Below are 26607 nucleotides of genomic sequence, written 5' to 3'. Positions count from 1 at the left end.
TTTTGTTTTGTCTATTTTTATAATTATTTCTAGATTACATACAAAAATATCACTTATAGTTTTGCAGAGTTCCCATGGAACTAGCAGTAATCTGAGCATCTTCAAACTGAAAATTCACTGTAATTCAAGATGTACTAAAATATATGTGTATGAATTTCCGGTATATTAGTAACAGGAAAAATGAACTTGTTAAGCGCAAAATTAAACATAATAGAGTATTTATAATATATTTATTTCTTTATAATAAAATCACAATGATTGTTCTATTGAATTTTATAATTATATTATATATATTATAAGAAATCGCTAAGTATTCCAAATATCTGGTACACTTCAATGAAACGTTAAAATAAATAGTTGGAAAATCCTAAGAAGGTACCAATTAACTTTGTTACGTATTAAGCTATTATCAATTGAATACTGAATGCTTGACGTTGACACCTATAGACAACGTAATGGATGCACTTAGCCTTCAATTGTGTACTAGATCAAGTACAAAACCTATTGTCGATGCTCGAGAAGAGATAAAATCTCAATAACAAAGATTCTCATTAAAAGGAATATTACGGAAGAATAGGTTAAATGTGAACGGTTGAGGGAATATAATGACATGCATTTAAATGTGGCAATAATGAAAATTTATTTGTATTTCGTTTTTAAACTTCCATCTTAAATAAAATTCAAATCTTTAATATTAACATAAAGTCACTAAAAAATCAATAAATATAAAATTCTCATGTAAAAACTAAACCCTGTCTGTCAATGCAATTATCGAATGCTCTCGAGCAAAACTACTATTACTTATAAGAGTATTTACATATATTCAAGAAACCGGACGAATTGACACTGGTTCCCTAGGAACGACGATGAGCCCTACAGTGGGACGCTACATGCGTTGACAAATTATGTCTTTGTGTTATTTGCAGTTCATAACATCTGCATGACAAATATAATACTACGCCTTGTTGCCTACACTGATTGTTAGCATTGTAAAAAATTAACTAGCCTTACTGGAATTTTTTAAAAGAAAATAAATTAGGATAGTGTGTTTTAAATTTTAGCCAGGTTGAGTTCAAATACGTTTATTCTACAAAAAATAATAGATTATTTTAGATACTAAGTATATCGGATGTTGGATGGTTGGATGATTGGATTTGATTTGTCATTTCAATTTCACTATTTGATTAATTAATAATTGACGCTTTATTGTAATTGGCAGCTTTCGCTATATCCTCAAAACTGAGTACCTAATGAAATTTTAAATTTGTTTTGAGTATAAACACCATCGTTGTTTTGAATCTTTGAATCATTACAGAATATATTAAGTTTCAGATTTTTTTTCACAACATACTAGATATCCGCATTATATATGAACATAAAACTTGCAGGCAATATTTCCAAAGAGTTACCTAAACTCTAAAATCAGATAAATCAGAAAGTTGACAATAAATTGAGCGTTAAATATATGAAAATACTTTAAATAAATAATACGAAAATTTCACATTCAGTTTTATAATTCGAAGTGACGATTTCTCTACACTTTTATCTACAAAGTTGAAATGAATACAAAACGAAAATATGCTACTTTCGACCTGTTCTGTAAGAACAAAATCGGATTGAAATGCAGAACACCTCCGTGAAATATAAGTGATATGCGACAATGACTAACGGATAGAATTAATGTACAGAAATACATCAAAATGACTTTATATTATATCAAAATAACAACATATTTTATTAATAATAATATGAAAATAACGTAAACATTTCACAGGTGCGATTCGAAGTGATTTCTTCCATATCGTTTTACTCAACGAGCGCATATAAGTATACGACATTAAATTCCTTTTTTTTTTTTTGCAGTATTTTTCCTTACATAAAGCTGATTGAATTATATAAAATAATTGGCATAATGACAGTGCTTAGATTTTTTGTATTATTATTGCTTGGGTATTTAAATGTATAGAATCGTGAGTGCAGTCTTATACCGTAGTAAAACGATGCTCTATTTAACACCTGACAAGGCCAACACTCGTGCGCACCAGTGCAGTCCTAATACCATTATAAACAGCCCAAGGTTGCATATTTTACTTGATAGCTTGTTTATTTGGAGTTGTTCATTGGTAAATAATCAAATAATATAATATAATGAATACGTGGATTTCAATCGAAGCCTACTTTTTAAACTCGCCTTCTGTGGGTTATTTACGGGTTATTTTGGGAAAGCGAAGATAGGTCGTCTTCAATGTATTTGGAAAAAAAGTTCTTACTTACTTGGATGCGCCAGGTTTTAGGACATTCTAACTTTTGTAATGATTTCGTCTTTAAAATATATATATTTCCTGCTTAAGAAATCACTCTCGCAATCACAAAGCCTTGTTAATTGGTTTGCACATATGTAAGTGCTGTGAACTGGATGACCATGTTTGGAATTATTAATCAAGATTTAATGATATTAATATAACTATCTTTAAAATCCTTAGAAATATTTTATATCACTTCATAATCACCATCGTCATCATTAAAATCATCATCAAAATTGTAACGACAATAACGACACGAACCATCTCTTAATAAAGCGCACACTATTTTAATTCCCTTTTTATTTTAACTCCGAGCTTTAAAACATATAAAAAAAAAACGTTTGTACAATTTATTGGATAATTTATTAGACCACAAGCACCTTTTTGCTTTCTTAAAGTTAATTTTTATATTAATATTAAGCTTATAATTGTTTAAATGCAAATATATTTTTAAAAAAAATTGTGTATATATTTATATATATTTTGGCAACGAACATTAGTTACCTAGGTTCCACCTAATTTGTAAATATTTTCAGTGTATAAATTTAACTCACAAGGTCACAATAAAAACTTGCTTATCACCGACATCTCGCTGGTATTATACCTAATTGGGCAATATAAAATTGTACGTCAAAACATTGACGCTTGCGTTATTTAAAGTTTAAACTATACGGATAGCACCAATTATACGAATATGATATACAGTTCTGACGAATACGCGCGGTAATGAAATAAAACCTCGACTTTTTGGACCATTTTGGTGCGGTTGGAACTAAGGCTTTAAATACTTTGGTGTTCCATTTGGAAGACATGACAATATATATTTTAATTCCTATACTAATCCATTTTATAGTCGATCAATGCTATGCGTTCAGCTATCAAATAGGCTATTTGACTGGTTTTTAAAATCCATTTCATATTATTTAGTAGAGGTAAGGAACCCAGTAAAAGTTGTTTTTTTTTTAAATTCTAGTACATACTTGCTGAAAAATATCAAATTAAAAATTCCATATTTAAATAGCGCGCGAAAACGCTACTTTGACAATATGGCGCTGCGATGGGGTCGGTGACGTCGCTTGCCTGTATTGTGATCTGTGGCACATATAATCCACATACAGAAGGCAAACGAGGTTAGCAAGCAAGTGATCCGTCATCATAAACCCGACCAATCAGGAGCGTTTTATGTCACGTGACAAACGTTTAAAAAATGCATTTTTATATATGGATTTTTGAATAAATAAATAATTATTTTCAACTTTCGTTAATAAATAACCATTTTTAAACTCACAATATATACTGATTACAATAATTGACACTTTATTTTTCGCATTGTCAAATAGCCTATTGTTCTTTTCTCATGTTGCAGTTCAGTGCATTATACATATGTGTGTATATGTATTATGTATTCCCGTTTTTTCTTGTGGTGTATTATTTTGATTGAACAATAATTACCACGTCTCTGTTTTTGCGTTTTTATATTATAGCAAAAACACAAACATGGCCTAAAATTATAAACTTATTCAGCAACTCAAGATATTTATAAAGTTGTCATTATAATTTAAAAATAGTAAGGATTTTTTTCAATCGCCGGATTAAATAAGTAGTTACAACAAAATTGAAAATTAACTTTATTGAAAAAAAATCATTTCAAAATTGTTGACTGTGTAATTTTAAAGGAAATTTGTTAGAAAAGCTAAAAGGGCCGCTCCTACCTGTAGCACTGGCTTATAATATATAGGTTTAATCAAAACCAAAATATACTTTATTCAAGTAGGCATTTACAAGCACTTTTGAATCGTCATTTAATAAACTATATTAAGTGAAGCTACCACCGGTTCGGAATATAGATTCTACCGAGTAAAACCGGCAAGAAACTCAGTAGTTACTCTTTTTCAACATTTAAAAATACAGTCATGTTAGTTAAATACAATTATATATGTATGTTGATACGGTTTTGTTTACATTTTTAATGTAATTACAGTCATTATAAGTTCTTCTTTGTTGTAAACTATTATTTTTTAAAACAGTAAATTGTTTTAAAAATATATATATAGATATTTTTTATCTCTGCAAGTTTTAATTTTATTTGTTTAAGGTTTGTTTTCAGAATAAAATATGGTACAAAAAATTTAGCTAGACGAGTCTTCTCTGTCAGACCTGACAGATAGGCATGATGACGATACAAGATACAAAAACTCCAAGGTAGCCCAGTAGCTGGAACACGTGTATCTTAACTGAAAATTTCGAGTTAAACCGGGACAGGCACCACGGAGTTTTCATAAGGCGGGTGGACCATGGAAGGCCACTCTAACGAGTAAGCACTTTTTATTCGTTTATTAACTGGATAAATGAAGGAACTAAATTATTTTGTTATATATATTTTGTTTTGGGTCCATAGGTAAAGGGAAACATCATGAAGAAAAATAAATGTGTTAGATGAAAATCTGCCGTGTGTGTTAGTGTGGAGCAGGGTGGTGGAATAACCCATAAACCTTCTGTTCAAAAACAGTTAGAGTCCTTAACCTTGCTAGGACATGAAGGCTGTTATTTTCCTTTAACAAAATATTCATAAAATACACTCCACTACCACCACCCGTGTTTATACCAAGCAAATATTTATTCTGCCAAAAGAATCATTATTTTAGTTTTTGCAGTTACACTGACTTTAAAGCGGAATGTTTGAATTAAGCCAGTGAAACTACATACAAGGAACATTTAAGTTCCTTAGGTGGGTGACGTAATAAAAATGTAAGGGGTATTTATTATTTCTTACAGTACCAATAATTAAATATGATTTAGATTATATAATACATAAACGCTACAACAAGAACAAAAACAAAAGATCAATCAATATAATTCATTAAATACATGTATGCATTTATTATACACTAGGTTATTTAAAAATCAACTTTATTAAATAGAATTTTCCATTAACTATCAAATGCAATGAGGAAAATAACAAAGAAAAAATATTGTAATGAAAATAGAATCGACACACTAGGATTATTGTTCTAGAAATCGTAGACTTATGATATTTCTTTTATAATGTTACAGGCGCTTATAAATTATTGGACCAAAATTAAAATAAAAACAATTACACAATAAAGATTTTATATTAAAAAAATTATACATTAAATTTTTATATTAAAATATTTTAAGCTTAAGTAGTGCTTATTAATTATATATACTTATAAATATATAGTCAATTTATGTACTAGTCTTTTGTAAAGTTTTGATCAAACAAAACTCAGCCTTCTTAAAGACTCTTTAGACCCTTGTTACAGAGGTAACAAGTTTAAGCCAGTTCTGATAATAGGATCCGATGTTAAATTCCTTTTATTACAAAATAAACTTACTAGTTCACCATTCAAAGTGGAACATAACCATACATAGTACTTTAGAAAATAAGATAAGCAGCTTGGTACCCCAATCGTGCTTGGTAAAAACATTATAAGTAATTTATTATAGGAGCCTTGTACATTGGCAGAACTGGCGAGAGACTGGTGCGCCTCCCTTCAGGAACACGTGCGTTCTGGTCTCTCGCTAAGGCTGTCTTGGGGAATTTCTGTCAGCCCTCTTTTCCACCTTTGCACAGGGACGGTGAGTCATTGGCCCATACCGCGAAGGAGAAAGCTGATCTTTTAGGCTCTCTCTTCGCGGCGAACTCGACTCTGGATGACCGAGGAAAGTCACCACCAACAATCCCGCGGTGTGATACCACGATGCCAGATTACCAGTTTTTTGGCAGATCGGAGCATCAAAGTCGTTGTCGACGGTGCATGCTCCGACTTAAAATTCGTCAATGCTGGTGTTCCACAAGGCTGCGTTCTATCACCCACTCTGTTTCTTCTGCATATCAATGACTTGTTGCAAATCAGTAACATTCACTGCTATACAGACGATAGCACCGTAGACACCTCATACACCGGGCTTGCTAATATTTCTCGGGAAAACGTCGAAGAAAACCGGAACAAACTTGTGTCTGAAATCGAGTTTTCGTTAAACAAAGTCTCGAACTGGGGCCGGCTAAACCTAGTCCATTTCAACCCCAAAAAGACGCAAGTTTGCGCGTTAACTGCTAAAAAACACCATTTGTCGTATCTCCACGATTTGAGAACATTCCGTTAGCCGCCACAGCTAGTATCGGAATACTTGGCGTCGATATTTCGAGCCTCGTTCAGTTCCGCGGTCAATTGGAAGGCAAAGCCAAATTGGCATCAAAAAAGCTCGGTGTGCTCAGCAAGGCAAAACAGTATTTCACGTCGGCCCATCGTCTAAAACTCTTTTTTTTTTTTAGCTTTAGCAGCCTGTAAATTTCCCACTGCTGGGCTAAAGGCCTCCTCTCCCTTTGAGGAGAAGGTTTGGAGCATATTCCACCACGCTGCTCCAATGCGGGTTGGTGGAATACACATGTGGCAGAATTTCATACAATACACATGTGGCGTCTAAAACTCTACAAGGCACAAATTCGGCCACACATGGAGTACTGCTCTCACCTCTGGGCGGGTGCTCCCCAGTACCAGCTCCTTCCATTCGAACGTATCCAACGTAGAGCGGCTCGAATTATCGACGATCAAACCCTTTCCGATCTGCTTGATCCTTTGGCTTTGCGTAGAGATATTGGATCGCTCTGCATCTTCTACAGAATTTATCACGGGGAATGTTCCGAGGAATTGTTCGGATTAATCCCGGCTGCTGAATTTCACCTTCGGACATCTCGTCAAAATTCAAAATATCACCCACACCACTTAGATGTCCGAAAATCCACAACAGCGCGATTTTTAAGGCATTTTCTACCTCGCACAACTACTCTGTGAAACCAGCTTTCGCCGGTGGTTTTTCCGAACCGATACGACTTGGGAACCTTCAAGAAAATAACGTACTCCTTCCTGAAAGGCCGGCAACGCACCTGCAAGCCCCCCGGTTTTGCAGATGTCCATGGGAGGTGGTAGTCACTTTCCATCAGGTGAGCGTCCTGCTCGATTGCCACCTCTAACATAAAAAAAAGCCTTTAAGAAAAGAGCGTACTCCTTCCTGAAAGGCCGGCAACGCACCTGACAACTCCCCGGTGTTGCAGATATCCATGGGCGGCAGTCACTTTCCATCAGGAGAGCCTCCTGCTCGTTTGCCCCTATAACATAAAAAATAAAAATATATATGTTGTAAATATGAACCCATAACAGCAGAATGATGGACTGTCTTGAAATAATAAATTGATATACATGACGTAAGGTAGGAATGTATAAGGTAGGTTGTTAGAGTTGCAGAAAACAACAGTGTAAGTAGGCGAATGACATTTGTATCCTGAAATAATATTTTTGTCCCATTCGCAGTTGAAACACTTGGATCATGCAGTAGTAAACCTCAATTAAAAGTATAAGACCTCGCCTTATTGCCTCCACTGGTAACTGGGCTGCTTCATTTTTGCATACATAAATGCAGCTAGCATTCTTGCCGGCAATCCATGCGGTCTCGATTTTTACAGTAACTAATTTAAATTCTTACTTATATGTAGTTAAGATTTTAATGTTAATAATTCGTATTTAAATTATTATCAAATTACTAATGATATTTTAAAATATTGTTGTAATGAAGTTCGTCAAAAACTTTTCGAAAAAAGCGACGAAACTTGATCATCTTTTCTTTGTCTGTTAATTGTATATCAATTGGTACATATATTGATTAATATTTACCGTATTTTAATTATAAAAATCTCTCAATAGACATATAAGATTATTCAGACCTTAGATTTTTATTTAGAAATATACCGGAGTTGCTTCAAAAGTAAATTTTGACTTGATCCATTTGCAACCTGCGCCCCTTTACATTATTGGTGCACTTCTGGTTATCTCTATTCCAAATTTCATCTAAATCACGCATTTTTGATTGCTGATTGAGTAACAAACATACAGAGATTCAAATTTATGCACACATTCCAAAATATAATACAGTGAAAAGTGCGCGCTTAATGCTAAAAAAAATCATTCTACGTCAGGAAATAATGTATCTAAGTGTGCAAAAACATTTATATGTGCACATCATTTTATGTATAAATACATAAAACTGTATTAGTCATAATAACTATAATTAACTATAGTAACAGCTAAAGTAAAAATATATAATGCATTTGGTATTAGAATCTTCGTACTCCGTCCGAATTGAGGTAGGTCAACAGTAATGTGTATATCTGAATCAATTAATTTTAATTTGTAATAAGATTTCTCTTATTATTATACAGAGATGATTCATAAACTAATGGTCTACAAGTTTCCTAGGTCGCGACCATACCTTCCTATTATTATAATTATCTTATTGCAAAACAATCTGCGTGTTTAAAAGGATTAGAATTAATATTCAGAGAATAATAAAGCAATAGATGTTCGTTTTAATTGTATCTGGATATTACTAGGGTTTAAATCTTATACAATGTTTTCAAGAGTAATTATGTTAATATTCCAGTTAGTAAAACATTTTTATGATGCAAATCAAATGAAACCAATTTGATTTTATATAAAGATATAAAACCTATAATAAGATAGTATATTTAATTACCATTCGCTTGCAATTAGTGGTAGGGTAGCTTACTGATGTCTGCCAGTGTGTCAGGCTCAAGGGACATCTCTGTTGCCAATGTTGGTGGCGCATTGACGATGTAAATAATGATAAAAAATCTTACTGCACAGACATTGGTCTATGAGCACGGGTGGCCACTTACCCTCAGGTGGTCGTATTACCAGCCTTCCTATGCAATAAATTATTATTAAAATATGTATATAATTTACTTGTTTGAAAATATTTACTACTGAGTAACTTGCTGGTTTTTCTCGGTAGAATCTACATTCCGAACCGATGTTACTAAATTTAAGAACCTACTTGAACAAATATTTTAATTTAATTTACTTTGGAATAAGTCATGGTGCATTGAAAAAAACACTTTAATCTTAAGCATTCTCTTGTATGGAAAACGCATAAGAATTCAATTGGGGTTTCGAATTCCATACATTTTAAGCATTTATATCGGTGATCATATTCTGAATTTCTGTCAAAAGAGTACAACATCTTCGCGTTTATTTGTACAGTACGTTTGTTTAGAGATAATCGATTTGATAAATTTGATGATTCTTTATCAATGATTAGAGGTACAAATCTTGTTATCACAACATTTTTGGATGCTTAAATTATGCTTATAATTAATCTAGTACTTGGCAACGAAAACATCTGATTGACCTCGCATTATTAAAAGAAGTTCTGGCAAACCAAAAGGCAGGAGCAGTTTAATGAAATACATTACAAACTTTCGCCTTAAGAGAAGATATGTTAATTCAAAGTCTTTTTGAATATAATGAACCTTCTAGTACCGAAGTGATATATATAGTGTCTACCTGTGGTCTAACATACCACCAAATAATAAAAAACAAAAATTTTAAAAATGTTTTTTTTTGGTTAGTCAATTTCTATTTTAGATTTTACACGAATTTTACTTTAATTTTTTTATTTTTCTTTGGACTTTGTACGACTAAAAATTAACACGAAGCATTAACTAGCTAGTAGACGAACACTTACAGCATTTTTTACTCGTGATTGATGACCTATAGATTTTCTTCCGCGGGAAACTATTGTCTTATCAATTAATACCCAGTGATTCATGGAACCCTTCAATTGTTATGGTGTCAATAACGCAACATTTAATAATACTTGAATCTGAATGGTATAAATATCCTTACCCAAGCGTTAAGTCTTCACAGTTAAATAAGATTCGATCAGTGAATCAACAAACGGATCGAATTAAAGGTAGGAAAGCTTATCGATATTTTTTCTATTGAATTTTTCTAAGTAATTAATAATTAGAATAATATGTTCAATAATTGCTTTTGGTTATTTAAGTAATAGTTGTTATCAATGATTTGTGTCATTGTTAGTACATTCTCGTTTGAATAAAGTATATTCTCCTTCAAAAATTTAAAAACTAACTCGGCAACAGCTTGCCGTAATATAACATCGAACTGTCTGACAGCTGATAGCTTAATTTTATAGCCTATAAGAGCCCTGTATGAATGTTATAAGTGAGTAAGCCAAGTGAAATGTTAGTACTCCTTAAATTTTAAAAGTGTCGTTTGCTCCTCGACCCCGGATAACAATAGAGCTATTATTCTTCTAACAATAAAACAATAGGCAATCATAGTAATTAAATTATTAGTACTCAGTTCTTTAGAGTTAAAATATCATGAGTCGTTGTATACATTGGTTATATATATGTTGGAAGATTTAAATTCATTCATTAATAATTCAAAGTATTTTATAAAATATTCCACGTTTATAAGTAAACAAGGAATAATGTGATATTTTATGCGAACTATTTGATTATATTGCCAAGTGATTGCTATATATTAATCCATATATATATATATTATATATTTCAGGTTAAATATGAAGGTCATTATCATTTTCGCATTGGCATTTTGCGTGGCAGTAGCTTGGGGTAAGCCACAGGGTACTTACACTGACAAATGGGACCAAATCAACATCGATGAAATTTTAGAATCACAGCGCCTGTTAAAAGGTTACGTCGACTGCTTAGTTGATAAAGGCCGTTGCACATCTGACGCTAAAGCCCTTAAAGAAACTCTCCCTGATGCACTGGAACATGATTGTAAGAAATGTACCGAAAAGCAAAAGACTGGTGCCGACAAAGTTATTAGACATCTGGTCAACAAACGTCCTGATTTATGGAAAGAACTATCAGCCAAATATGATCCCAAGAACATCTATCAACAAAGATACAAGGACAAAATCGACTCCGTAAAGCAAGCTTAATGCGTTTCGGCTTACTCTGAAATTTCGTAAATGTACAGTTTTAATGTTATATGTTATTTTGTAAAAATTTAAATATTTGTCAACATATAATAGTTTGTACATTTGGGTAATTTATAATGTAAAATTAAGCTACTGTCATGGTTAATAAATCTCTATCAAAATTAAACATCTTGGTACATTTATTTGTAATCATGAATTTGCAAAAATAGTGAATTTAAACATATAAATTGAAAATGAACTTTTATAAAAAAAGTAAATGGCAAATTTACATAATAAATCACTTTAATCATTTCCTTCTATAAATATTTTGAAGTTCTCTCTATAATTCTTATTTTTGTCATACTTTTCAACAAGTTCCTCCCAAGCTTCAGGGTGCTTATCCATTATAGCTCTTATCACTGTTCGAATTAAACTTTTTTGTTTCGGAGTACATTTGCCACATGTAGTTTCAACCGCTTCTGGTATTGCTTCTGTAAAAACAAGTATGATACTGATAGCATATTTAATTTTTAAACCTTTATTAATTATTACATTTTAGTAGGATCGTGAGAAATCGAGATAAATTATTTTAACAAAAATATGCTTGCAATCTAATATTTTTGAGCTGAAGGATTTGTTTGTTTGAACGCTCTATTCTGTGCGTCCAGAGCAGTTCAATTTAATACCAATTTAAAAATTCTTTCGTTTAGCATTCCTTTAACAAAGGGACCACAATCAATATTATATCAATTCTAATCATAGTTAAATTTCGATAAAACAAAATCAAGAACAGTTTGCATAACTATAACTAAGTCGTTATAATGTATTTGTAACCATTTAAATTCAATTGCTTACTTTTAAAGTCTTTTGCCTCCGGGGTGCAAGGTCCTTGATCGAGGAAGCACTTGCTGTAACCTATCAGTACCCTGTCGTTTTCTAATAGTGGTTGAATATCAAAATCATCATATCTCGAACTGTAGAAATCCGCTAAGACCATTGTGAGGATTGCGACGTAACTAATGAGCCTGGTTAGCATTATTCACTACAATAAAAATATCATATAGTTATTAAAGTCTGAGTAAACTAAATTAACCTTTAAATTATTTTGGATTTGTTACTTTTAATTATTTATAGAGCACAGTTACGAAAAAATAGCTCTAGAAGTACTCTTACTACTTTAGCTCTTCGAAATATGAATTGATGGTAATGTCATATCCATTTTCACTAAGACCTAATACTGAACTGCTCCCTATCCGATTTAAAATCAGTTGTGGAAATTGTAACAATTCAACATACTCCACTACGAAACTTTGTATGGATTTCTGAATATATTACCTGAATTTCACGTTATGGCTTAAAATATTAGAATGACTAAAGAAAACATTGCGTTCCGTCAAGTATTTATAAAGATGAAGGGACTATTATTAGATAAGTATACATTACATTCAACCGGCAATCTTTGAAATCATGCAAGCGTTTAGAGGTTGCACAACACACAAAAACAAATTACACGAAGAACGTATGTAAATAATGTAGTAGATTGTAACTTTTGACTATAAAGATAAATGGATAATAACATTTTTGTGTGGATTTTTTGGAGTTATATGTTTTAATATGTAACTTTCTCTTTCTTACAATCGGCTAAATAGTCTGTTTTTAATATTAAGGGTTTTTACATAAATATTTAAATTATTTTTAAACCTACTGAAAGTTGAATAAATTGTACGCATTCTTTTAAATTCGTAAAAGAGTTTTAATTCATTTTACTTACAAGAAAAAAAGTATTAAGGACGTTGACAAAATATGTCAAAGCAATTTTTGGTAATATATTTCTTATTTATATTTTAGTATTTTTTTTTTTTGAGACTTTATCGCTATGCCAATAGATTGCCGCAAGTCTACGTCTGGGGGAAAGGGTAATGTGGGTATGTACATTGAAAGAGATCGTAATATTTGTGCTGCTGGAATACCAACAGCTCAACCAAATGACTTCGTCGCAGACAGTTTACAACACTATTTATTGAAAGATGAGGCTGACGCTCTTATTAGCGATGCTATTATTCCCCCTAAAAAACCAAGACCAGCACCACCATTACGATATCCAATACCACTTGATAAACGTTTTGCTGGACCATTTGGACAAGTTGCGGATCTAATAAATCCACCAATAAAAACAAAATTTCAAACTTTAGTAGATGATTTTAAAGATACTCCATATTCTTCTTATTGGAAAAGACCTCTTGGAAAAGTCAGCGATCCAGTGCCATTGTTACCAGAAGGATTTGACACATTAAATACAACGTTTGGTAAGAAAACTGAATTTCACGGCCGTTTGTATGATGTTGTAATGCCTAAGGAGCCTATACAAAGTGATAATATGCATAAATCAAAGGAATGTGGTGTTCAATCGACCCGTAATTATTGTGTTCCTGCCTATAACCCAGACTTGACATTTGGTCATAGAACCTTTGTCGATAAACGTGGTACGTACGCAAGGTGTTGCGTTACTGATGATAGAATCTTACTCGGAAATAGCGGCAAAACGATTGTAAATACATTACAATCTAATTTTCAAGATATGACTCAACCGAGAATCGGCACAGTTTTAGCTCCTAACGATAATATTAGCAATTTACCAAATGGTTATACCTTTGGAAAATTAAAAGCTCCTGACAACCTTATAGAGTGCTTGACGTTTTGCAAAATAAGTCCGGATGTACATTTTTACCGAAAATGCTTAGGGCATCTCAATTCTCTTCGAAAATACTTATCCAAACGCTTCCTTCCCACATTTTTTCGAGGATTTTATTTAAATCTAAAATACTTTGATACTTTAAAATGTGATTGGCTTGATAAGGATATCGTATATAATGCATGCGCTTTCAGATTAATTAGGTTTGATACGTCATTAATCGAACCTTTGCTTTTTGTGTGGAAAGCATTTGACGGCTCTAAGATCAAATATAAGACATTTGTTTATGTGATTAATTATAAACAACCTTTACCAGACATTCCGAAAATGTCAGACATACCATTAGATTGTCTCGATTTTAACACTACGTATACTGATATGGTTAAACCTGGACAAGAGAAAGATGATAAATTAATGGCGGGTATACCATCAGGTCGTTATTTCGATTTAGATTATCCGATAACACCAGAAAATTGCTGTAGAGCTGATCGAACATGTCTGCCTCATGAATCAGATGTGAAAGCTTGTCTAAATCCTAGTATTTTAACTTTATTTCATGTTAATCATAGAGATATGTTTGCGAAACGTGAGCCAAATGTTATTAGAAAAGTTTTTGAAGCTGCTGGTGAATCTTTACCAGAAGAAAAGTTCAATGCTGTTTGGGAAGACGCTAAGACTTACCACTCGAAGGGATGGGTATGCTATGAAACGTTTCGACGAGCATTGGAAAACTATTCCATAAGTAATAATAACACGAATAAAAACAAACAAGATTGAGTATTAATAAGAAAATTATATTTATTGAAATATTTATTGAAAGTTAAATATTTTAGAAAATAAATGTTTTTGTATAAAATTATTCATATTTTTTATTGAAATTTGATCGTCTTTTAAATTTACGATTTAAGGAATTCTGCGAATGCTTCTTTATATTTCCCTTGTGGATCATAATGAGCTACAAGCTCCTTCCAGATTTCAGGATGTTTGGTTTTCACTTCGTTAACCAACTGCCTTCCCATTTCCTTCTGCTTATCGGTACATTTTGCACAACGTGTTTCCAAAGCTTCTGGCAGTTTATCTGAGAACAATACATATAACAATCATTATCATTATTATGTTTAAAATATATACAACGTAAAATAAAAATAAATCTACGTTTTTTTCCCTAATGCATTAAACATAACATCACGCATACATTCCTTATATTTTTATATGTATATGTCACCATAAGATTACAAAAATCGTTAGATTACAATCTGTCTCGTCAGATTGTAATCTGTCGAAGTCAAACTGTTAGATTACAATCTGTCCCCTGATTGGCCGGTCTTATTGTAAGAGCGACCAATCATACGCCACCGTTATTATTGGGTAGCTTACAATCTATCGAAGTAAATTTCAGTTAAATTATAAAAACTCTAACCTAACCTAACCGAAGTATTATGAACTATCGAAATTATTTATATTTTATTGCAAATTGAATAAACGTTCACGTTCACTATTACAATTGCGCGAAATAGATTATAATCTAACGGTATTTGCAATTTTACGGTGAAATAATATGGCAGATGCCGGGGTGGCGGGGGGCACATAACGTTCAACCAATCAGCGCGCGAGATGCATTCCGTTCTACGCCAGTTCACAATTTGCCCGCTTCCCATCGATAGATTACAATATAGCGAAAAATAATGCGTTAAATTGCAATCATATTTCACGGTTCACAATATTTCGATAGTTTACAATCTGACGAGATAGATTGTAATCTAACGATGTTTGTGATTTGTCTTACGGTGACATAGATAAGATTCTCTACAAGGAGATGGCAGGTTGTCAGCTTCGCCCATAGATACTGCACCAAGCGGAATATACTTTTCACACTGTCGATACGTAGCCAACTGCAGAATCTAAGTTGTTATGTCTTTTTTACTTGTAATTCCACATGTTTACTTAATATTCAACACATAATATTAACGAAACACTAACGGTACAAAAAATCGAGATGGTTCCATGGTGAGAACATGTGAATCTGTGATTCTATTAACCCTCATTGGAGCTGCGTGGTGGAATAAGCTTCAAACTTTCGCGTCAGAGTAAGATTCTCAGTTGAGCCTTTACTTTACCTAGATGCCCGTGTGTACTGATTAGGTGTATTGTGTTTGTATTGATTATGTGTGCAACAAAATATTTGCAGTGGCGATATTTAATTTCTACAAGTAAACATATTATATACAGGTTTATACACACAATCACTTGCAAATCAATTAACTTATATTTTTGTCGCGATTCTATTGAAAATTAATGATAATTATACAGTAGTTGGAAATTAATAATAGTAATTAATATAGTTTCTATTTATATCTTAGAAGTTGATCAACAATAATATCATGATGATGCTGACAGTGCATTTTTGATAGCTCTTTAAATCTCTCAAAAATGACAATAGTATGCAATGTATAGAGTAAACAGTTTGTATCTACAGAAATATTATCTGAAAATAATTCAGGCCATAATGATCACCAAAGTATATTTGGGGTTATTTGTTCTATTTTTATAACAAAGAAACCCTATAACATATATTTGACCATTGACGACCTCCGTGGTCGAGTAGCGTGTACACCGGTTTTCATGGGTACGCTTCCGAGGTCCCAGGTTCCGATTCCCGGCCGAATCGATGTAGAAAAAGTTCATTACTTTTCTATGTTGGGTGTTTGTGGCACCGTCTTTACTACTGATTTGCCATAACACAAGTGCTTTAGCTACTTACATTGGGATCAGAGTAATGTATGTGATGTTGTCCAATGTTTATTTATATAATATAGTTATGGTACCATTTACATATACATATATTACTTTTAATTTGTGTCTTACAATTATTATTAATACCAGTGATTAATATGACCGGCATATTTTCTTCTGTAGACATAATTTCCGTCGACAGTATTAAATTATATCTTATACCTAACATATTATTTATTTAAGTCCTAAAGTATATAGGACGATATTATACCTAAACTAAGGCTGCCATATAATGGCTAAAATATTACAGTATGGCCAGAGTATTGGCCAGTCGTCAGGAGTTATACGTTTGATTTTTTATTTAGGACAAGGGGAAGTCACTTTAGTTATTTTAGGTTTTAAAGGTTAATTTATATCGCTTAAGCTATTTGATACTTAACGAGTAATCCAATTTTCGAGCTTATACTTTATATTCATAATATATATAATAGATCTCATTTTGATGTACCTATTTTATTAAACTGTTTAAAAAAATACATAACGTATTAAAAAAACAATACATCAAAAGTAAGTGAAAATAATCCTGATGTTTATGGTTTTTTGTGCTAATTAAATTTTGTTAAACACAAAAAGTGTATAAACGTTTGCATATTCTTTATACAGCAAAATGGCTTCAGCAATTGCTAGTAAGAGTAGTGGCGGTAAGGGTAATTTAGGAATGTTTATTGAACGCGATACTAAGATTTGTGCCGCAGGTTTGCCAGCGCCATTAGAACAAAGTGTCGAAGACAATTTAAAAACTTATACTTTACAAGATACGGTTGACGCTCTTATAGGAGATGCCATAATACCTTTACCTTCAGCTGTACGTAAGTCACCGACGAGAAAGTGCAAAATACAAGATATGAGAAATGCCGGTATTTTTAGCGAAGGGGCAAAACTTATTAACCCACCGGTTAAAACGAAATTTCAAACTTTAGAAGAAGATTTCAAAAATACAGCTTATAATTCCTATTGGAATAAAGAAGTTGGTAAGATACGAGACCCCGTACCTATGCTCCCCAAAGGATTTAAGATATATGAGGCAACACTTGGTAAAAAAACTCAGTTTTATCACAATTTATATGAAGTCATTGCGCCAGTGGATGCAGTACCGGATAGTACAATAGCTTCTAAAAAACCTGGTTATCAAACTACTCGTAACTATTGCTCGTTCAACCCTAATGCAACTTTTGGAAAAAAAACTGTTTCAGATATTTCAGTGAAACACTGTCTAACTTATAATAATTTGATCTTAGGAAATGGTTTAAAAACACCGATCAGCGAAAAACAAGCTTACTTTCAAGATACTACAATTCCTAAACTTGGAGTCGCACTAACACCAAATAAAAATATTGATTGCGTACCAGAAGGATTTGCTTTTGGGAAAGTTGAATCTTATTTAAATGATCTACCCGAATTTTTAAGAACTTGTGAAATGAATTCTTATAAAGAATTATTATTGAAGTGTCTAGGGTACTTAAATAGTTTACGTAATAGTTTATCTAAGCGCTTCGACGGGCAATTTTTTAAAACTTTTTACCTTAATTTAAAATATTTAGACAACTCCAAAAATGGTTGGATGGAAAAACAAGTAATTTACGATCAATGTAAAATTAGATACATAAGATGTAATCCCTCTTTGATTGAGCCACTTTTACATATTTGGGATGGATTTGATGGATCTCGAATTGATTATAAAATATTCATTCGTATTATTAACTTTAGGGAACCACTCCCTGGCCTCCCGAAGATACATGATTCATCGGAAAGGCTTATTGATTTTACCACAACTTATAGTGAACTAGGAAAATATGATAAAGCAATGCCAGAAAAACAATACAGGGCTGGAGTTCCATCAGGAAAATACTTTGACAAGGATTATCCGATAACACCAGCTCGTTTTTGTAAAGCCGATAGATTTTATCTTCCAGAAGAGTCAGATATGAAGGCTTGTTTAATTCCAAGTATTTTTACATTATTAGGAATTAGTCATCGTGACATGTATGCTAAACGGGATTCTACTTCAGTAAGAAAAATACTAGAAAACGCTGGGGAAAAATTTGATGATGAAAATTTTAATGAAATTTGGAAAATGGCACAAAAACGTCATTCTCAAGGATGGGTTTGTTTGGAAACATTTCGTCAATCGTTGAAGGAATATGAAAAAAAAATCAAGGATATAAAATAAGTTATACTTAAGTTTAATTGATAAAAATACACGTGTCCTTATATAATTTAGTTATGGTCTATAAATAACTTAAAGATATTTAGTAAATAAAATGTTATATATATTCTTACCTTTAAGTTTTTTGACTTCCGGAGTGCATGGTCCTTTATTTACTAGACACTTAGAATATGAAGTTATAAGTCTGTCATTGCCCAAAACTTCAGTGAGGTCAATTTCATCATTAGGGTATTTATCTTCCGCTAAGACATAGGCGGTAAAGCTTAAAAGCAAAATTATAAACTTCATATTTGCATAAAGGTAACACTGTTCCTTACGCATGCGTTACAATCAATACGATTAGAACTAGATCGATCCTGCTTATATATTACTGTAATTTATAGTAATTCTCGGAAAGGCAAGCAGAATGCATATATGTGTTAATTATTTGTCCTGCCAATATGTCCTTGTCACTGCGGCATAGCATTACAACAATAAAATTACTATTCAAGTTTATATTGATCAATTATCCTCAAGCTCTAGGAATATTACATTTGTTTTGCTTTTATACAAGATTATTTTTGAATCGAAACTTAAAATTTAATAATGTTCTCGATGCGTTACATAATTAAACCTATTAATTTTACAATTATTGAGCATATAATGCAAAAACAGTTAGATACATATATTAGGATATAACAAACTGTTCTTTAAAGGCGCTCTGTGGCCTATTTTTGATTTTAAATGCAATTATTTGAAACTTCCAAATTCACTTTCTTAATATACAGTAGTTAAATTATTTATTTCTAATTTCCCGTTACCAAAAAACCATAAAGCGCCTCCCTATTTGCTTGAGTCGGATCATATTTGTCGAGAAGTTCGAGGAATCGGGGTTCGCTCTTAGCTCTAATTCCGAGGAGCATCTTGCGAACGACAACCTTTTGTTGCGGAGAACAACGGCCGCATGCTGTTGTCAATGTTTCTGGTAGTACTCCTGAAAATATAAATTGTAAAGTAAGCGAAAACAAAGAGAATAAAAATGTAAATAAGTTAAAAATAATAGAGAAAGCTGATTGATAAACAGAAAGATCTTATCAAAGATATCAGACAGTGTAATAGCTTTGAGCATACATAGACAAAAAATAAATGAGGAGGTTTTTTTGTAATGCCCAACTGCAAAAACTAGTAGACCAATATACGTGTTTACGTATATTGGTTTAGTAGCTAGTTGTTCTGGTGTTGTGTGTGTGTGTGTGTAGAAGATGCTACGTATTTCGGAGAAAGTTTAAGTATAACATTTTAGTTTTACCCTTTTTAATCGTGACAAGCGTGAATATCACGTGCTTGTCTCACTTTTAATATTAATTTAGTCGTTTTAAATGTAATATTTTTTTGGATTTAAGGGCAACTTTCTTACTGTAAATGGAGTATTAAATATATTACGTATTAGGTGTCAAAATTAATATGGCTTACAGAAATACTGAAGGCGAATGGCTGAGTTCCTACAAAATTTGTTGTTGATAACTTGAAAATACAAATTCGTGTGCCTAGTTATACAGAACCTGCAGGATATAATTTACGTTCTAACCTGTACCAACTTTATAAATACAATAAACGCTCGTTTCGTATTAAATTCACCCATTTTTACTTCTATTCGCATGCTTAAGATTTTGATCAATTAAAATTTTATTTGTTAGCTTAGTTTATTGCCTTTTTTAACAGCGGATTTAAGATAGTTTTATTGAATATTTAGTATTGCCAGTTGAATAAAATTTTCGCACAGATATTTCAACGTCGCTCGGGTTTTGTAATATGAAATAAACAGTCATTATTGAATTTTATTTACGTCCGGTTAATAATTAATATACATTTTATTTTGTGCGTAGTAGTAAGGGCATAATCGCGACGGATAGATCTATTATCTAAATCTATTCTATTTTCTCTTTTGTTTTTGAGCAAGTAAAGACGTATATTTCTTAAATGTCGATCTTAATGTTAGACGTAAGAACTTTTTGTAAAACATTTATACAACACGTCGAAGTTGTACTATATTTAAGTAAATATTATACATTGTATAAAATACGTATAAAATATTTTTATATTTAATATTTTGTACTGCATTAATGCAACGTTTTAGACTATATACTAAATTCAACGTAACCCTATTATATATTTTACGTATTTTAATTATTTTTATATATCTTATTATTTACTAAAATTTACTATTAATTAAAATTTATTGATTGTTTTTTGGCACTACTCTACTCTCCGTGTAGAAAATGGTCGTAAGTGCTTTAAAACAACGATCTATTTTTTTATTATACCTTCATCATTAAAATGCCATTTTTAATATTTGTAAATATAGTATATATATAAGCAGAAAACTTTAAGTTATACGGCTATAAGTAAATAAAAACTAAATTATTTATAAATGACAACAATGTAAGATGTAAAACGCAGAGATCCTAACCGATAAATAAGGAAAAATGTATACCTACTCCGGATGTATTGATACTAACGTTTGAAGTTCCTGCCATCCTTGGTACAAGGACCTTTTTCCATGACGCACTTGTAATAAGCGAGCAGAATTCTCTCGTTCTGTATGATGGAGTCAGCATTAAAGTTGTCGTAACGATTCACGAACTGTTGGTATTGCTGTGCCATGCAGGATGCCACCACCGTTAGCGCACATAAACAAAGCAGCCAGTACTTCATGTTTCCCTGGTATAAAAAACTGTTATTTAAAATTTTTTTAATATTATTTTTACTTTAAGACTAGCCTAGTTTAAAAGTAGTTTTCGATTACTTTACTTTATTTAATATTTATATTACCTATCTACTAATCAATAAAAAAAAAATACCTTTAATGTTTGCAATATTTTTTATATTTATGATCAGCTTATATTATTATATAATGCTTTGTATTCATTGGATAAGTAATATTAAAAATAGAACAATTCAAACGATTATAAATTATTAACAAAAACTAGTTATTAATACAATTAAACCAACTTATAATTTTATACAAGATATGTTTATAAAAAACGATATCTATATTGTAAAACATCCAGGAACAATTAAAATTGTTAAGAAATACCAAAGAGTAATAAATATGCAACAATAAAAAAAAACTTGATAGAACTACATCGTTATACATGACACAACTAATTACAATAACATAGACAACGGTATGTGATTAAAATACAGTTTTAGATGGAACGTTTTAAATACAAAGAACATCACAATAATGACCCGGTTAATGTTCAGCGCTTTCGTATTGGCGAAATACTTTCTAAGTAAAAATAGTCAAATCAAATTGTAGTACTCACTGTTTAATGAAAGTAAGAAAGTTGGTAAGTCCTTCGGTTGCGGCGGCCAGAGTCGGTGTGGCTCGTGACGAGTGGGGTGCTAACATTTCTCCAAACCAGTCCCAGGCCGAGGAAGAGGTCGATGTAACGGAACGCATACAAAATATACATTGCCCGGAATCGAAGAAAGTAACGAACGGAAGGGCGATACGTTAAACTGAATCAACAAAAAGTAGTGTTATTCGTTGCGCTTGCGACTACTCTGTCCTTGTATTTTGGTGTTTTATTATATATAATTTCACTCGTTGGTTTGTAAAACGTTGCAATTGTTTTTCGAAGCTAATTCCATCAAACCGACTGTAAGGATTTTTTAACTCTTTTATTACTGGTAACAATAAAATCTCTCGTATACTAAACATATTTTTTTGTTCAAAATAATTCTTTTTGGTAGCAATATTAATTATTCTTCTATGTAATTTAAGCCTTGCATCTACGAATAGATAAAGGAGAAATGATGTCCTTGTAACATAAATTTTGAGGTTGCTCTGCTATAAGATATAAATCCGATGTTAAACTGGTTTTCAATGTCATTACCCCCAAAATAAAATTCAACGTTTTGTAGTTATACCTTCTTTAAACAAATATCAAGATAGTGGAAGCTTATAACAGTATACGTATTTATTTTTTTTGCCTTACTTTGTCTTATTTGATCTTTAGTATTGTCAGTCACGAATGAATCTTATTTTATCTTCGCTTTAACTGAATTAAAAATCTGCATGTTTAATGGTCTCGTAATTTAAATGGATATCTCGTTGTATTCATTTTCATCATTTTGTTTTGCAATCAAACTTTTATTTTAAATATTTTTATATTGGTTTCACGTAAGGTCTGGGTTTGTCACGAGTGTTTGAAGCGTATAAGTAAACAATTTATTTAAATATTTCCTGCACTTGAGTCAAGCAAGAAGATCTGATCCGTTCTAAGAAAATATGTTAATGGTAAAATTCTTGAAACCTTACTCTTGCAATTGCTCTGTAAACGTGAAAGGAAGTAATAAAAAAAATTATAACCTTTTTTTCGAAAAATAATAACAATCTTCGTACACTTATAAAGCTTTTGAAAGAAAAATGAAAATAGATCGAATGGTATTGTTTCGAATAATTATATATAAAGTACAAACAATATAAATAGGTATATAAATCTATTTATTCTCAAAGAAGAAATGACAAATTACTTCTATGTGAATAATGGAAGAACGTAAATATACAAAATTTATGAATGATTACGATTATGTAATCGTACGCCAGTCAACACGAAAAGCTGTCATTCTAACACATTAATTTAAATAAATATTTCTGTCTTCAGATTTGAAATAATTTAAAACTTGCTCAAAAGTTTAATTTTAAATAAGTTAAAAATGCAAGCGCTTTTATTTTCAAATGGTATTTTATTAATTTCGTTGATGTTCTGCTGCCATAATTTAGTCAACATAAAAGGATTGTACTTGATTTTTCAACAATAGTCGTTCTTTAATACTGAGTTGTTGTCAAGAGGAAAGACCGGTTCGTTTAATAATTTATTTGTTCCCATTATATATTAACTTTACTTAGCCAATTAGCACAAACTTTCACACAGACTTATAGTTTTTAGATTACTACTTAGTAGCCGCGAACATTTGTATAATGTTGCATGTTTGCATTGTCCATGCATGTTTTATATTTTATATGATACTAGCTGTTGCCGCGGCTTTGCTTGCGTGGGAATTGATTATGTTACAGGCTAATCCATTATATTACGTTAATTAGGACCTCATTGTATACCACTATCTGTGTACCGTTTAGTGGGTGTCTACTCAATAAAACGATCCTACTCACCAAATCTCATAGCCCTAACTTTAGCAGTTTCCGCTCGGCGATGATGAATCAGTCAGTCAGGACATGTTATTTTTTATATATAGATTGTTAAGTTGTACACAATCTAGGGAAAGACACAACAAAAACCTCTAAAAACTTACCTTTCCCTTTTAAACTATGTTACCTAACCGTTTTGATATGAATCTTCTTTAGAATCGTTTGTTATTTAAAATTGAATTAAACGATACGACAAAGCGAAAAAAAGAGTTATAAGTTTAACTTCTACCTTATGTGATTTGCACATACAAACTTTTTTTATCACAACCAATCTCATGAATATGTCACATAAATGATATACTTTTTTGAGGATTGTAATTTGAAAACATATGTATATATATTATACAACCAAGTATAATAGCGTTTATCTACGGCTTCGCTGGCAAAGTTTTTTGTTTAACGGAGTATTCATTCCAAATCCGTCGGGTAACCTTTAAATCTTTATAAAAGATATTTTACATTATCATCAACCATATTAAAAAATATATTTGTTCGGTATATAATCTACGAAAACGTCAATATTTCCTTATTCTTTGTTATCAATTTTACCCTACAGTTCTGTCCTACCACCAAGTAAAGCAAACATACTTCAACGAATCTTTCTGCAGCGCTATCATTCTTTTGCAAAAACTTTTAAAATACTATCTATCTATCTATCTACCAATCCACCATTGCACCCAATTCATCCAAGCAACTACATAACCTTACTTAATCCATTTCTCTTCTCTATCAATTCCGTCGTTCACATTTTACAAAAAAGTTAATGTAAAGAATGATTTATTATTAACACGGCCTTTTGTACATTTTAAAAATACAAATACATCTGTTATATCCATCCAACAATTAAACTATCCATCTATTCACTCGTTTGTATGAATTTTACACCATGTGACCCGTCCACTTGTCAACCCAATGACCTAAAATCAAAATCAAAATATACTTTATTCGAGTAGGCATTTACAAGCACTTTTGAATCGTCATTTAACAAACTATTTAAAGTAAAGCTACCACCGGTTCAGAATGTAGATTCTACCGAGAAGAACCGGCAAGAACCTCAGTAGTTACTCTTTTTCAACATCTAAAAATACAGTAATTTTAGTTAAATACAATTATATAAGTATGTCATGTCTCCTGCCTGGATGTCAACAAGCATTAACTCCACGCTTTTTTATCATCAATATTATCTTATATCGAATAATATGACTTCTTTACCAATGTATTTTTTACAATTGACTTGAATCTATGAAACGGCAAAGTTAAAAATGTCTGCGGAATTTTATTATAGAAGCGGATGCCTTATTGACGAATGATTTATTGACTTTGCGGAGTCGGAACTTGGCGTTCTAAGCTTATCCTTACTTCTTGTGCACATACAATGATTATCACTGATTTTATCCAAGTGATCAATGCTACTGTGAATATAAATAATATCGTTGTAAATATATTGTGACGCAACAGTGAGTATTCCTACTTTGTTAAAAACAAAACCTAAAAGTGCATATATAAATTTAATAATTAAAGGGATCAAGACAAAGAGATGAGCCACGTGTTAAATGTAAATTATATAAATAGTAATCTAAAAAACCTTTCAGTATTTCGAGAGCAAATCATTAAATGTGTGTAATTTTAAACAAATTACAATAAGTCGACGTAGCTGATTAATATAATATAAATATTTATTATATAAAAAAAATATACAAAATAACAAAACATAAAATTGGTTGACTTTATTTTTTTTCTAACACTTGGCACTTTAATGAAAACATTGTTACAAGTTCAATCGATTCTAAATTATATATAACTAGCTGTTACCCGCGGCTTTGCCCGCGTAGAATATGAATATATTTACAAATTAACTTAAAATATTACGTTAATGTAATACCTCTTTGTATACTACATTGGTGTGTATTTCAGTCCTTAGGGTATAATATCCAGAAACGCTTAAATGCGCATCAACTAATTTTTAATCGGTAGCCCAAAAATAAAATTTCGACCTTCTTACTACAAAATGACAGACTTCCAGACCAACCTGAATACGAAATGTTAACACCTACTTTTCCCTTTAGGCTTAAAATATCAAGAGACGCTTAAATACGTATCTACTCATTTTTAATCAGTAGCTCAAAAATAAAGTTTCATGCTTCTAACTTCAAAAATGACGGTCTTCCAAGCTATCCTATATACGAAATGTCAAACTCTATTTTGGCGTGAAGGCGTGAAAGCGAGACAGACAGACATTGTACTTTCGCATTTATAATATTAGTATGGAAGTATGGATTGTTATTTCCCTCGCTAGAGAGTTCCGATAATAACCGCGTCCGATCGCTGCTAAATTCAAAGTAATACAGGGAGAACCGCGGCCTCCGACGCGCCTATAGCACGCTCCCGCCGCCCCGGCCGGCCGGTACCACCGCAATTTTTAAATCTGTAATATCTTCGAAAATATTCATCGTCATCATATGCTGTAAAGGGCCATATAAATCAATATTAAATCAACAATTTATTTAAGGTACCTAATTGGATAAGGATTAATGTTATATTGCTTAAAATCGCTTCGAAAATAAGTCATTATTTCTCGTAAAAAGTAAACGATAATTTTTTTTTTATTGTGGGTTATCTTTAAGAGATAGACATATACCATCGCGGACTTTTTTGTAGACAT

At 31.7% G+C, this 26607-nt stretch overlaps 4 protein-coding genes across 4 annotated transcripts; 2 read left to right on the top strand and 2 right to left on the bottom strand.

Moving 5' to 3' along the window:
* Positions 1-9882: 9882 nt before the first annotated feature.
* On the top strand, positions 9883-11283 carry LOC113399671 (allergen Tha p 1-like). Its single transcript, XM_026638858.2, has 2 exons — positions 9883-10094; positions 10724-11283. Exon 2 carries the CDS (start codon positions 10731-10733, stop codon positions 11115-11117), a length of 387 nt encoding a protein of 128 aa, XP_026494643.1. The 5' UTR covers positions 9883-10094; positions 10724-10730; the 3' UTR covers positions 11118-11283.
* An 82-nt stretch (positions 11284-11365) lies between these two features.
* On the bottom strand, positions 11366-12582 carry LOC113399746 (allergen Tha p 1-like). Its single transcript, XM_026638965.2, has 3 exons — positions 12432-12582; positions 11952-12138; positions 11366-11587 (listed from the first exon to the last, which is right to left on the bottom strand). The coding sequence occupies exons 2-3, from the start codon at positions 12130-12132 to the stop codon at positions 11400-11402; spliced, it is 369 nt and encodes a 122-aa protein (XP_026494750.1). The 5' UTR covers positions 12133-12138; positions 12432-12582; the 3' UTR covers positions 11366-11399.
* Positions 12583-12911: 329 nt separating this feature from the next.
* Positions 12912-14647, top strand: LOC113399299 (EF-hand domain-containing family member B-like). Its single transcript, XM_026638394.2, has one exon. The coding sequence runs from the start codon at positions 12973-12975 to the stop codon at positions 14563-14565; it is 1593 nt and encodes a 530-aa protein (XP_026494179.2). The 5' UTR covers positions 12912-12972; the 3' UTR covers positions 14566-14647.
* On the bottom strand, positions 14562-22238 carry LOC113398758 (uncharacterized). The gene is made up of 5 exons (XM_064217797.1): positions 22057-22238; positions 21247-21448; positions 19539-19721; positions 18862-19074; positions 14562-14866 (listed from the first exon to the last, which is right to left on the bottom strand). Exons 2-5 carry the CDS (start codon positions 21440-21442, stop codon positions 14685-14687), a joined length of 774 nt encoding a protein of 257 aa, XP_064073867.1. The 5' UTR covers positions 21443-21448; positions 22057-22238; the 3' UTR covers positions 14562-14684.
* Between the last annotated feature and the right edge of the window lie 4369 nt (positions 22239-26607).

This window comes from Vanessa tameamea, chromosome 18, assembly GCF_037043105.1.
Source record: "Vanessa tameamea isolate UH-Manoa-2023 chromosome 18, ilVanTame1 primary haplotype, whole genome shotgun sequence".
Lineage (NCBI taxonomy): Eukaryota > Metazoa > Arthropoda > Insecta > Lepidoptera > Nymphalidae > Vanessa > Vanessa tameamea.
This window is presented reverse-complemented; position numbering and strand designations above follow the sequence as displayed.